Raw genomic sequence first — 14,641 nt, 5'->3', positions numbered from 1 at the left:
CCACGTAAATGTGTCCACCTGAGGGGTCTCATGGGTCCCTGTGCTGGGTCCACTTCTCTTCAAATGTGCTTCTCAGGCTCCCTCAGACCTGACCATTTCAGTTGCCCTATTTTGTAAGCTCATGGGTTCTGTCTTCTGCCTGCTGGAATCTGCCTTTGACACTCTCTTGTGAATTTTAAATTTCAATCACTGTACTTCCCCATCTTCCTTGAGCTTTCCAGGCATCTGAGACTGCTGTCTTAATCCTTGTCCAGCAGGTCCACTAGCTGGTCTTTCCCCAGAGTCTCTGCGGCGTCCGCTCCGGATGGGCCATCCCCCCATGTCCGTGTGCCTGGTTGGCTTGTGGCTGAATACTAGACATCGACTCCAACAAGGAGGCTCTTCAGGAAACCAATTCCTCCCTCCCCAGAGCTCCCAGGTCTCTTTATTACCTTAGTGTATTTGTTACTGGGTCTTCATAGCTGTCTCTGTGCAGAACGGCAGCCTGGAGTATGAACTTAGGTTTTTGCGGTCTTTTCTGGGTTGACGCCTCTTCCTGGCCAGGCAGTCACCTCCTAATTTCCCCTCTACATGCAGCTGCTTTTCAATGTCCTATTCTTTAACGTCTAGCTCCCAAAGGGGGAAAAAGAATACAATAAAGGAGGGAAGAGGTGCCAGTTCTTTAAAGACCCGGAAGTTACCCCCGCTGAAGAAGCAGGGACATGCAAACCTGGGGGAAGCGCAGCAGCACTGCCAGCTGCATTTCCAACGTGCCTGTGTGACCAGAACAGCAACCAGACCCGAGGTCCCAAATGTGGGAGGAAGCGACTGCTGTCCATGGGGACAGGGTGAGGGACAAACTCAAACGGACCTACGTCAACCACAGTTATCACCTCAGCCTTCCTGAGACCTCACAGAGCTCCAACACCATTACCTCAGACAGCTTCCACTGGGCAGCTCCTTCCCACCCACTTCTTCCCAGAATCCTCTCCAGGTCTGTAATCCTGAAAATGACAAATTTTTTGAGACTTCCTTTCTAATGAAAGAGGTGATGATTAAACCATGAGTGCACCAAGCCCTTGAGAACGAACTAGAAAGGTGATTCCTAAATAACAACCAAAGGGGCTAGGGATTTAGCTCAGCAGCACAGTGCTTGCCTGGCAAGCGTGATGTCGTGAGTTCGATTCCCCGTACTGGAAAAAAAAACAAAAAAAAACCAATTAAATAACAACTAAGCAAACCTAACCCACCGGAGTCAGAAGAGCCGCTTCAGAGCCCCGCCCCCGTCTCCTACCACCTCAGGGCAGACAGCACTCGGGCGCTGTGAAGCTTGGGTGGACAGTGACCTAGATGACGCCAACTGACTGTGATTTACAAACCGAGTAAAGGCACGGGTCAGCTCTCAGATCTACAACCACATTAAATACCAACTCAAGCTTCATATTCTGGTTTATCGAAAAACACCTGCACAAGACAAGCTTCCAGGCCACCTGAGCGAGCGCTTTCCATCTTGGAATCATTCACTCAGAAAGCTGCACAGCTATTTGGACCTCGCTAAGATACACCCCCACCTCCCATAAACTGTTTTCACCTCCAACGCCGTCATCCACATACACTGAAGTAGGTCACCGCCGCCTCTCCTGACTGAGCTGCGGCCCCAGACAGCACATGAAAAGCTGCCTGCAGCAGCAGGGGTCAGGATGGGCTGCTTCCTCTGGAGGACTGATGGCTTCCCGCTGTTTTCCCAGGCTGTAAACACATCCGGTGCTGGGTTGGGGGCGCAGTAGAGGCGATGAGATCCAGATGGTAAGCAACAGAAAGGAGCAGAGGGATCCCTTGCCCATTCCTGGTTCTGCAAGTGTCCTGGTCAGGTGCTTCCGACAGCCCTGCTCAGGCAGACGGGGAGGAGCAGGCAAGCAGGAACCCGCTCGGGGTTGTCGCACCAGTTCAGGCCCAGGTCAGCAACCAACAGAGTGGGCAGACTACAACCTAGGAAGCCCACGGAGACCACGTGAGAGGCAGCAGCAGCAGAAACAGCACAGCAGCTCTGCGCTAGTGAGTGCTTTCTGTGTCAGGCACTTGCTGGCACCTGGCCTTCACCCTGAACCAGTGAGCCCAGCGCTGGTCACCCTCGGGGTATCCTGGTCGGCTGGGCTCAAGAGAGGCCTGGGGATGCGTCTACACTGCACAGCTGTGAGAACTGGGTTCCTAGAGCACAGCTAGGAGTCTATGCTCCATGCTTCTTCCATGAGGGGAGGCCAAGGGCTGTGACAGTGTGTGGGGTTCGTGGAGAAGAGGGTGAGGGCCCTTTGATGATGTGAGCTGGGACATGAGACCAACAGTCCACACTATTAGCGGGGCTCACAGCATGCTGTGAAGGGAAGAGGATGTAGCCTTAGCTATGCGGTCCTAACAGGACGGCATGAAGCTAAGAAGAGAATCCTCTCTGTAAAAACCACCACATCAGGTGCCAGGCGTGGGGGTGCACGCCTGTAATCTCAGCACATGGTAGGCTGAGGCGGGAGGATCACCTGAGTTGGAGGCCAGCCTCGGCTACAGAGTGAGTTCAAGACCAGCCTAGACTATACAGGGAGACCCTGCCTCAAAAAGACAAAACAAAACAAAACAAAACAAAACAAAACGACAACTCTGCCCATCTCAAATCCCCTTTACTATTGTTTAACTCTGCTCTCCTCCTCTCCCACGCCCTAGAGGGCAGGTTCTGCTACTCTCCTGACAGCAACACAAAGGTCCTCAAGTGCAAAGCCAGTAACCAAAACCTGCGAGGAGAAAAGTCTTTCATTTCAAAGGTGCAGGAATCTTTTTCTGGACAAACACCTCACTAGATGGGCACTCAGCAGACCTTGAGGCTCCCTGGCAGGCAGCTCCGCCTTTGTACTCCAGACAAACCACATTAAAAAGAAGTGCTCTTTGTGAGCGGGGCCATGGGAACCACGAGGGCTGACAGAGCTTTCTTTATGCGCTCCTGAGGCCAGGCAAGGTCAGGCTTGGACGGCTGGCAGACCCACAGCTGGAGCCGGGCAGCCCCGGAAACAGAGACCAGGTCAGAATGTGCACACTCGTTCACTGCTTTCCTTCACCACCAAAGAACACCTGCCTGACGTGAGAAAATCCACACCCTGACCCAGCCCACCTGAGGGTGACAGCAAGTCACCTGCCGTGCTGGAATCTGTGCTGGAACTGGCACAGTGGGGCGGGGACACTGCTGGGAGCTGGGAGAGGCACAGGCCTGGTCTACAGCTGGCAGCATCTTGCACACGAGAGGAGTGGGCAGGTCTCAGCGGCAGACAGCTGCACTGCTTCCCTCCTCGTCCTCGCTCTGTGCCGGGCTGTATCCACCACCCTCAGGATCTGTAACGTGAGGACCCAGCAACCCTGAGAAGTGAAGAAGGAGTCTGGTCTCACTCTTTCTCCTATACTCACACCCAAGTGTTCTGTGCCGTTTACTGGGAAAGATATTAGAGCTGCGCATCCCTAATCCAAAACCCAAAGGCCAACATGATGCTCAGCAAGTCTGGGGTTTGGATAGGCCGGGTGAGGTAGCATGTGCTTGCCTTCCTAACTACGTAGGAGGCTGAAGCAAGAGGACTGTAAGATCTAGGCAGGGCTAGACAACTTACTGAGACCCTGTCTCAAACTTTTAAATAAACAAAAGTAAAAGGGCCAGGGGATGCACCTCAGTAGTAGAGCACTTGCATAGTTGTGCAAAGCCCTGGCTTTGGTTCCCAACACCTTAACCCCGAAGTATTTTTACAGTGAGCCATAAATTCCCAGGAACCAATGAAATGAAGCACTTAATTCGAAGGTCACCAGTGAGACTCCACATGGTGGCTGTCAACGGCTGCTCCCCCTGACCTGGGAAGCACTTGCTAAGGTACAAGGAAGCCATTAGGCAGATGTATGTTTGGCTGATGCGGTGAGAAAAAAAGATTCATTTCTGCATCGCTTTTTTTTTTTTTTTTTTTTGAGATAGGGTCTTGCTATGTACCCCAGGCTGGCCTTAAACTCACAGCGATTCTCCTGCCTCAGCCTCCTGAGTGCTGAGATTACAGGCATGAGCTACCATGCCTACCTGCACCACTTTTAAAAATGTACTGGGTTTCAGCTATCCCCTAGCTAGGTATCTTCCCCAAAGAACTTAAAATATCAGACTACAGGAAGTTTTTAGCAGCACAATTCGTAATGGGTAAACCCCAGAAGCAGCCTACACACACAGCCATCAACAGACAACTGAATAAAGAAAATGCAGTATCTGTATCATGGAATACTTCTTGGCTATAAAGAATGATAGATGAAACAGTTGTAGCAAAAATGGATACACCTGAAAAACACAGTGTTGCCTGAAATATACCAGACACATGAGCTTAAACACCGTATGGGGTCTCTTATCAGGTGAGGGAAAGCAGAGACAAAGACGGTGATAGAGGATGGATAGAAGGAGACGGGGTTGGGATCTCTCCCAACAGGGAAGGTGTCCAAGGGAACAGGGTTCGGGGTAGGAGCAGGGGAATGGGAAACGAGAAGAATGAAGACGACCCGTGTGCAGGAGCCTGACAACCCCCATGGAAGCACACACTACGGGCCACAACATGAGGTAAGATGAACAACACCAACAGCAATGAGAACCAGGACGGGGTAGGGGGGACCCGTCGTGTGTACGTGTGACCACCCCCCGAGGCCCCGTGAGCTACGTGGACTGCAGGCATGTACCAATGAAATTTTTAAAAAATTTTACCATGTACCAGGTTTTGCTGGGCGTGGTGGCACATGTCTGTAATCCCAGCACTCAGGAGGCTGAGGCAGAAGGGCACTGTGGGCCCATGAGGGCAAGACCAGCCTGGGCAACACAACAAGCCCCCATCTAAAAACGAAACCCCTAGTGTGAGCGAAGGAAACCCCCGTGCCACTCCGAACCATGACCCCACGCGCCACCAGGCTCCGCCTCTCCTTCCTCCTGCAGCAATCCTCTGCCTGAGACAGGCGCCGTGGCGTGCGGACACTCTCACTCCCGCCACATCCCAGCACCACCTTCTCCCCAGCCCTGCCCTGGGCTTCTGGGCCAATGGCAGCCGCCTTGCGGGCACTGCTCAGCCTTCTCCACCTGCCCCCCGCCCAGCGTCTCAGGCTACGCTGGGTAGACGTGACACTGCGTCCTCATCCAAGGTCAAAATGACCGTGAGAAGCTGCCGTGCATTGATTCAGGACGTGAGGCAGCCGCGGTGGGCAGACAGCACCATCGGGAAAGAGGGCTCCAGAGCCTCTGCAGACAGGGCCGGGACAGCAGGTCAGTGTGTCGGGCGAGCCCTGAGGGGACTGGGGCGAGGTGCCCTTCACTGCAGCACATCTTCCTCACTCAGACACAGAGCGTTTCCCACCACAGCCCGGGCACCCCGTGTCTCCAGCTCTGCCATCAGGCTCAAGGCTCCACAAGGAGGGGCACCACCAACTGCGCCCTTAGCCAGCCCAGGCCCCAGTGCAACTGTGCACACACTCATGCGTGGGTGCTGTGGGGAACAAATGTGTAAAGTCTGACACGAGGACCAGGGCTCGGGACACACACACACACACAGAGGAGGTGTATGGCTGGCCTGAAGGCAGTCATGAAAAGTCAGCAACAGCTGAAGGCTAAGGAAAGACATCTCATACAGTTATTCAAAACAGAAAATTAGGAACTCAGCACAGGGGGTGGGTGGCACACACCGTCATCCCGTCATCCCAGCACTCGGGAGGCTGAGGCAGAAAGATCTCTGTAAGTTTAAGCCTAGAATGCATAGCAAGACTCTGTCTCAACAAAACAAAAACAAAAAGCCCCCAGGTGAAGTCATCTTTTTGGATACACCTTCCCCTCATGTCTCATCCACACATTTAACAAGTTCATCATATTTCTGTATTTGCTATGAGCTCCCTGCCACATTTTGGTGGCAGGCAGGAAGAATGTCTTGTGCTTCCATCTGCCCTCTCCCACCACCTTCTGCAGGGGAAGAAGGCTTCCAAAAGCACTGCTCTTGGGAACGAGTGCCAGACTATACTTAGCACATAAAAGGCCTGCTTTCTTCTTCAGGAATGACTTGTTCTAAGCCTGACTTTCAGCTACACAACCCCTGGATTCTAGGGTAAACTTTTATTTTGACTTACTTGCCCATGAAATCATAGATCTGCCCAAAAGTAAAGGAGAGATGCATCTTTGGACATTCCAGACACTACGAGTCAGATCTGTACTCTTCTCCAAGCCCAGGACTCAAGGAGGCCCTGTCCACCAAAAGGAGCACAAAAGGGGGGCACCTGAAGCAGGGACCTCCCAGGGGCTTTTCTGTGCCACTCTGGGGGTGACTCGTGTGTGTGTGTGTGTGTGTGTGTGTGTGTGTGTGTGTGTGTGTATGTCCGCCCACGCACATGCTGTGCTAGGGACAGAACCCAGGTCTGTGCATGCTAGGCCAGCTCTCACCATGTGCCCAGGCCTGGTTTCATTGTCTGCAAAGCATGTGAACTGTACCCCATGACTGCAAGCCCCAGCCAGCTCTGAGGATAAAAAGGATAATTTCAACGCAAGTGTTTCATTCACCTGTGGGGCATGCTGCTGATACCTGGTAGCACAAGCTCGAATAATCCCTGCATTACTACATTCACACGAGTAATTACTCTTTGGTTGGTTTTGCGGTGGTTTCACTGTGTGGCTGGTTTTCCCCTTTTCTGTGGTACTGGAGACTGAGGCCAGAACTCGACTGCTGAGCCCCAACCCCACCCGGCAACGATCCCAGAGAAGCTCCTGGTGCCTGAGGATGCGTCTGCCAGGTCTTCTCTCTTGACAGCTACTCGAACAAAGCATAGAACCCTGGCTGGACAACCTCCCCGCCAACTCTAAACACACAGCTGCCTTCCAATCCTCAGCTGCTGACGAGAAATCCGCACTCGTCAAATCCTTGTGTCCCTGCAGGGAACGTGGTGTTTTTCTCTAGGTATGCTTCAGACTTTTTCCTTGCCTTTGTCAGACTGATTATGTCTCCAAGCATGGATTTCTTTCATTTATCCTGTTGGGGTTCACTGTTGAATTCATAAGTCTTCCTTTTGAATTAAGGTATTTCAGAGGGTTCAGCTCTATTAAATTTATTAACTACAGCTTAAAGATTGCATGACGATCTTAAGTGTTTGGGAAATTGATCAGGTAAATCCACAAAATCTTAAAGAAAAAGAACAGCAACAGTTTTAATTTGGGGGGCTGGGGTACAGGATCTCACTATGTATTCCAGGCTGACCTTGAACTTGTGGCAATCCTCTTGCCTCAGCCTCCAAGTGTGCAGGTGTGCACCACCAAACCTGGCAAGAAAAAGTAACTTTAAGGCCAGGTGTATATGCCCACAATCCCATGTACTCGGGAGGCTGAGGCAAAGGGATGACAAACACCAGCCTAAGCAGTTTAGTGATCCTCCATCTCAAAATAAAGCACGAGAGGGGCCGCGGGTGTGGCCCAGTGGCTCAGCGCTTGCCAAGCACGAGGAGCCCTGGGGTCAGTCCTCAGCACTGCGGAAAAAAGGGAAGCTAAGTTCAAAAACTCGAAACTTTAACTAATTGAACGTGGTCTACAGCACACGTGCTTTGTGCTCTCCTCAATCAAAAGCCCACTGTCCACAGGTAAGAGAGAGCCCCACGAGGCCACAGGGCCGAGGCCAACGTGGCCGCCTTGGAGACCCGCTACAGGTACCTGCTCAGTGCACTGCAGACCTCGCCAAGCTGTGCTGCCAGCCACACGGTGGCCAGAGGACATCACCACCGTCACCCATGGCACCTGGACACCCAGCCGTAGCGCTGTCGGGGCTCCAGCTGCAGTCCTTCTACCCAAGGTGTGCGTGACTTTGGCCACTGAGCCAGATCCTCTTAGCACACCAATTCCACGAGTCTGACTAGAGATCACTTGAGCCGGTCAAGGTGCTCAGAGAGACCAAACACTAAGGAAACAAATACCTTTTCTGAAGTCTTCTAGCAAGTGTTTAAACACTAAAATATTCTTTAAAGGTGATGTGAGATCTACGAAAACAGGAACAAGAACTGAAACACACAGCGTTTTGTGTTACACCCCTCTGATGAAAGCTGGTCACTAGCCAGCCGGGGCTGTGGGCCGTGGGCCAGCGACTCACCTCGAAGTTGTACTTCCGCATGTGGCTGAGGCGGCGGCAGTACAGGTAGAGCATGCCGATGCTGCTGCCCACGGCAATGTAGTCCTCGTTGGCGTCGAGTGCCGTGAGGTAGACCACCAGGGAGCGGAAGCCCTTCTGCACCTTGGCAGGGATGGCATTGAGGAGATAGTACAGCGGGCAGAACTCACGGAAGGTCACAGGGTCCGGCGTGGATGCCATGGCCACGGTTCCCACACAAGGTCTTCCAGCAGGAAAGGGGATGTGTGCTCGTCATCGAGGGAAACCTGGGGGCTGCAGAACAAGCATCGCAATCTTTCAATGTCCAACCACATGACCAAGAGGTGATGTTTAATAGTGAGAACACTGGCACACATGGCGCTGCAGGCCTACAAGTCCAGCACTGGGGAGGCTGAGGCAGGAGGACTGCCTGCTGAGAGTCTGGGCTCCATAATGACTTCAAGGTCAGTCTGAACTACATGGTAAGATCTTGTCTCAAAAAAAAAAAAAAAAAGAACCTAACTAATGCACCCTTCTTTAGCAGAGCTGAAGCTCTGGAAGAAGACTCAGAACTCTGCCCAAAGGCCACATGATTTAAGTGCCCAGGGCCACGGAGTGCCAAGTGCTGGTCCTGCTCAGGCCATAAACCAACAACTTCCTGACAGCCAGCCAGGCTCAGTGACAGATTCCCGCTTCAGAACCCTTGCATTGCACAGGTGCTCCGCAAAGGTGTGCAAGGCCACACCACACAGCCATCAGCACACACACGGCGGCTGCCAGGAGTCAGAGCGGGCAGTCGCCACGAGGCCACCACGCCAAAGACAGATGAACACTGACGCCGGTGGCAGCCAGCGCTGCTCCTCAGCCGAGCAGCTCTTAGCAGCCTGGCTCAGGAGCTCCTCGCATGGACCCCACAAGGGACGCTCCAGGCTGTCCCCACGTCGCACGTGAGCCGGGCCCCACTGGACCTCCCTGTCCATCTGCATGCACAGGACAGATGGACGTGGCACGGGGTTGTGGCCATGAACACCCACACGTGACGCAACAGCGCTTACTTAATTTGAAACAGTGTTTTCCTCTTAAGTTATAACTGCTCACTGTAGGAGATTTGCTAATACATGTATAGAAAAGTACAAAGCTGTGTGCGGTGGCGCACATCTGTGATCCCAGTGCTCAGGAGGCTGAGGCAGGAGAGTCACTGTGAGTTCAAGGCCAGCCAGGTCTACAAAGTGAGACCTGGCTCAAAAAACAATAAAGGAAAGTACAAAATAAGTAGAGTTTATTCATAATCCACCACACAGACGTGCTATATGGAAACTGTGTCGCTATGCTATGTATAGCGTATGTATGTGCAGATCTGATACATTAACAGCTATAGACGTGCGTATACACACATACACAAGAGCTTTTCACTTACTAAGTCAAGAGCATTTTCTACATCATTATTACGAAACATTCCTCTAGAACAGGCATGGTGAACCCTTCAGAGCTTTCAGGGATTAACAAAGAGCCCACTGCAGCACCCATGCCGTAGATTTGCCACCACTAGCCTAGAACATGACTTTCTATTGTTCTTTTGTTTTTGTTTTTTGGGATGGGATCTCACAATGTAGTTCGGGCTGGCCTTGAACTCCCTATGGAGCCCAGGTTGGCCTCAAATTCACAGCAATCCTCCTGCCTCAGCCTCCCAGTGCTGAGATTGTAAGAGTGAGCCACCACCTTCAGCTTAGAACACAATTTCTAAAGACTATAGAAAAAAATCAGTAAGGGCATGGTGGTGCACTCCTGTAATCCCGCCTCTCCAGAGGCTGAGGCAGGAGGACCCCTGTGTTTGAAGCCAGCAGGTGCTACCAAGTGAGTTCAAGGTCAGCCTGAACTGCATAGTGACACCTTGTCTCAAAAGACCAAAAAAAAGGGAAAGAGAAAAGAAAACTATCAAAGAACACACCCTATGTATAAACTAAAATTTTCTCAACCAACATGTTTTACTTCACCATCATAAAGACCACATACACAGAGCCAGGAAAATTCTTGCGGTGCATGTCAACAGGTAAAAATGTTGAGCTGTTTACTGTCTTCCAAATGGCCTTTCGGAGAGGTCACACTGATCAGTGTCTTCCTCATGATTTTGCAAAAGAGCTCATGCCCGGCACCTAGGAGAGTTGGGCACCTAGGTGGTTCCAGGTGGGCCCTCGGGCATCTGTGCACATCTGGGGAGCTCAGAGCCAGGCCTGTGCCCTTGCCCAGGGTTCAGATGGGAGGAAGGCAGAGGCCACTTCCCAGCAAAACACACCATAATCCCAGCACGCAGGAGGCTGAGGCAGGAGGACTGCCATGAGTTCGAGGCCAACCTAGGCTATATAGTGAGATCCTGCCTCAAAAAAACCAATGGGGGGCTGGGGATTTAGCTCAGCGGCATTTAGCTTAGCTTTCCCTGCCTGGCAAGCGCAAGGTCGTGAGTTCGATTCCCGATATGGAGGGGGGATACAACAACAATGGGCCATAGGGATGGGATGCTGCCTCCTGCCTTGGGCTAGGCCTGGGAGAAACACTTTAAAGGCAACAAATGCTCCACAGAGGCGGAGATGCCACACCTCCTTGGCCGGTTCTCACACAAGCTTCTGGGCTCTGCTCCACTGACCCCTGGCCCGAGTCCCACCACCATCAAGCTGGCCCCATCTCTCATGGAGAGGCAGCACCGTGACTGGATAATGACCTGGGAGTGAAAAAGCCCGGAGCTCCAATGCCAGTGCATTCCTACACTCTCTGTGGGGCCTGGTAGAATTACTAACGGCTGTAGATCTCCATTTACCTGTCTGAGAATAGGTTAGTAAAACCCACGTCATAGGCATTTACACTGGGTAAATGGCTAACGTCTGGAAAACACTTAAGGCGGGTGTGGTGGCGCACGCCTGTAATCCCAGCACTCGGGAGGCTGAGGCAGGAGGATCATTGTGAGTTCGAGACCAAGCTGGGCTACAAAGTGAGCTCAAGGCCAGCCTGAACTGCACATCAAGACCCTGTCTCAAACAGACAAAAAAAAAAAAAAAAAAACTTAACCTTCCGGCTACTTAAAAAAATAAATCCAACAAACAGGGCAATGTTAAATTGCCCAGCCTAGACTCAAACTTGTGATCCTCCTGCCTCAGCCTACTAGGGTGCTGGGATTACAGACATGTGCCACCTGGCTGCATGTCTGTCTTCTACACAGTTGCTTGGTCCGTGCTGTCCACGCTGGAAGAGGGACACAGTTTCAGCTGCTTCTTCCTCTCCATTCAGTCACTGGCCCATTCAGTTTGGTCCCTAGTACAGTGATGGCGAACCTCTGGGAGACCCAGTGCCGAAGTCACAACCCCAAACTCACTTATTTATTGCAAAATGCTAGGCCTGCAGTTAAACCTGAAGACTGTGTTGTAGTTTGGCAAGAACAACTCATATATTAACATCTCGTCTTAAAAGAAAATCGAATCACCATGTGCAGCAGGCTCGCCACCACTGCCCTAATACATCTCCCCAGCTCCCCACCACACTGCCCGTCCCTGGCTCAGGCCACCGCTGCTGCGGTCCAAACCCATCTGCCTCCCTCTCTCCCTCCCTCTCATCTGCTTGCCAAACAGGGACTTCCTGCTACGACAGCTGCTGGCCTAGAGGCCCTCACCCTCCACTCTACCCCACCCACAGATGCCAGCAAAGCGGCCACCCACCTCCTGGCCTCTCCACCCTCCGCCCTCGTCTCCGTCAGACACTGGCTCAGGCCTCTTCCAGCGGAGCAGCTCAGCCTGAGCAATCGAGGAAGAATAAAGGCTTCTCAGCTCGAGGTGTGGACAGTGGCCAAAGCTGATGAGGCCCTTCTTGCAGGTGGGGACTGCAGAACCCCAGCTAGCAGGAGGCATCAAGGGACCAGGCTGAGCAAGCCAACACCTCTGGCTTCTCTACCCTGCACAGAAAGCCGCTAATCCCCTCTCAGCCCCATCCCCAACATCTAACCCTTATCACCTAGTGAAGGCCCCGTGTCCAGACATGACTACCATGGCCGGAGGATTAAATTTCCACTACAAAATTCTGGGACACACCCAACCAAGGCAGAACTTTCTGATCTGTTAGCTGGTAAGATTCCCCTAGCAGCCAGGAGTAGTATCGAGAACTTGACACTTCAGCTCCTGTTATTTTCTCTTTAAAAATTCTCTTTCCTAGCCAGACCTGATGACACACACCTGTAATCCCAGCACGCAGGAGGTTGAAGCACGAGGATCAAAACTTTGAACCCAGCCTGGGCAATGTAGCAACTTACTGAGACCCCTTTTCCTCAAACTGACGATTTCCAAAACTTCACCTGATTTGATGCTGTTCCCTGACAGCTCCATAATCCCATACAAGAGGGCTCTGGGGTTGCAGTCAGGATAGCAGGATGCTGGGGATCCCCTAGAAACTGTCTGTGCCAAGCGGCACAGCACTTTGTCTAGAATAGGTGTTCAGGTGTACTCCGCAAGGTCTGAATCCCTAGCGTTGTCTGTTTGGCAAAACCGTGACACTACAACCCAAAGCAACTTCTACAGATGTAGGGAGGGAGTGCAGGGCCAGGCACCCCCTTGGATTCCAAACTGTCCTGGGACACGTGTGTAGTTCTGTGTTACAACACTTGCTGCTGCATGAAGCCCCAAGTTCCAGTTCCCAGAACCACAAAACAGAAAACAAAACCCTGTCACAGTCCTACACTAGTAACACATAACCAAAGTTTGAATCAGAAGTGTTCAACCAGGAATGGTACGGCACATACCTGTGATCTCAACACTCCTGAGCCTGAGGCAGGAGGATGGCCAGAAGTCCAAGGCCAGCCTTGGCACCTGAACTACACAGGGAGACCTTGTCTCAAAAAGCACAACAGGGCAGGGGATACAGCTCAGTGGCACAGTGCCTGCCTGGCAATGGCAAGTCCTGAGTTGGAGTCCCACAGAAAAACACACACAAGGGGCTGGGGATTTAGCTCAGAGGCACAGCGCCTGCCTGGCAAGCGCAAGGTCGTGAGTTCGGTTCCCGGTACCGGAGAAAAACCAAACCAAACAAAACAAAACAAAAAAAAGAAAAAAGAAAAAAAAAAGAAAAACACACACACAAAAAAACCCTTGAAAATAAAAAGGAAGATAGGGGCCAGGGATATAACTCAGTGGTACAGCGCCTGTCTGGCAAGCACAAAGCCCTGAGTTCAATTCTTGGGACCAAAAAAAAATTTTTTTAAAGAAAATTTGAAGCATTTGTAGGAAAATGGATGTACCTTGAGACTATGTTAAGTGAAAAAAATCAGACACCCAAATTTAAATACCACATGGTTTCTCTTATAAGAGAAACTAAAAATATATACAAAGAGTAAAATAAAAAATAAGGAGTTGGGAGACAGCTCTTTCACAAAGGGGAAGGAGATCAAGAATGGGAGGGAGCTAGGTGTGGTGGCGCACGCCTATAATCCCAGCACGCAGGAGGGTCACTGCTAGCTCCAGTCCAGCCTGGACTACACTGTGAGTTCAAGGCCAGCCTGAACGGCATAGTGAAAGTGCCTGAAGGGTGGTCCCTCACTCGCCCGTTTCAGGACACTTTCTATGGTCATTTTGGTCTCAAAAAGACCAAAAAATAGAGGGGCGTGGTGGCGCAACCCTGTAATCCCAGCACTCGGGAGGCTGAGGCAGGAGGATTGCAGCAAGTTCGAGGCCAGCCTGGGCTACGAAGCGAGTTCAAGGCCCGCCTGAACTGCAAAGCGAGACCCTATCTCAAAAAGACAAAAGAGAAAGAAAGAGAGACAGAGAAAGATGAAGAAAGAGAGGGTAGGGAAGGAGAGGGGACAGAAAAGGAAGATGTGTTCTGTACATGCACCAGCCCCACACAAGGAATGGAAACGTTCTGCACTGCAAACACGAACTAAGAAAGAACAGTGCGAGGGAGGGAAAGACGAGTCCTGCAGCTCAGACGACCAGGACTTAATGGTTACAAGGGACTCCGGTGGCTTCGCTCCCAGATCCTGCCTCGCCTGGGCGCTGGGCTCGAATCTCCCACAACTCCCTCGCTTGAAGTTTCTAGGGTCCCGGCTGCGGAGAGGTCGTCACCCCAAGCGCAAGCGCGACTGACCACCCCGGTAGACCGGGAAAGGCTGGCGCCCCAGATTCCACTAACAAGTGCAACAAACAGAAGAGAGTAAAATTCTGAGTCGCGGTGAGAAAGCCAGGACAAAGAGCAGGTCGGAGGAGAGGGAGGCGGGCGGGAGAAGCCGAAAGAGGGTCGCGGACCACGCGGGGGCGCGGCGAGGAGGGCAGGGGCGGGCGACCCCCGCTCAGGGCTGAGGCGCCCGCCCGCCCCTGGCAGAGCCCGGCGTCCCCTCCCGCTCCCCGGGGGGACGCCCCGTCTCTGAGCCCTGCTCCCCCTCTGCCTGCCGGGCCTCGCAGCAGCACGGGGGTCGCTCACTCGCCCGCTTCAGGGCACTTTCTGGACGCCCCCGGTGTCGAGGCCTGCGGCGGACGGAGGTG

General features: G+C 52.4%; 1 protein-coding gene across 3 annotated transcripts in view; it reads right to left on the bottom strand.

Moving 5' to 3' along the window:
• Positions 1-11,926, bottom strand: part of Tecpr2 (tectonin beta-propeller repeat containing 2) — a 75,158-nt gene extending 63,232 nt beyond the window's left edge. Inside the window, exons 1-2 of one of the 3 annotated variants that reach the window (XM_005410750.2) lie at positions 11,834-11,926; positions 8,133-8,423 (exon numbers count right to left, since the gene is read on the bottom strand). In XM_005410750.2, the coding sequence (XP_005410807.1) occupies positions 8,133-8,351 (219 nt within the window). In that variant the 5' untranslated portion in view covers positions 8,352-8,423; positions 11,834-11,926. Of the gene's footprint in view, positions 1-3,133; positions 3,376-8,132; positions 8,424-11,833 lie in introns of those variants that run through there. The other 2 variants (XM_005410752.2, XM_005410751.2) reach the window with 2 other exon arrangements.
• Between the last annotated feature and the right edge of the window lie 2,715 nt (positions 11,927-14,641).

The sequence above is a fragment of the Chinchilla lanigera genome, unplaced genomic scaffold (assembly GCF_000276665.1).
Source record: "Chinchilla lanigera isolate Chin_1 unplaced genomic scaffold, ChiLan1.0 scaffold00137, whole genome shotgun sequence".
Classification (NCBI taxonomy): Eukaryota; Metazoa; Chordata; class Mammalia; order Rodentia; family Chinchillidae; genus Chinchilla; species Chinchilla lanigera.
Note: the sequence above shows the minus strand (reverse complement) of the source record. Positions and strands in the feature narration are given on the sequence as shown.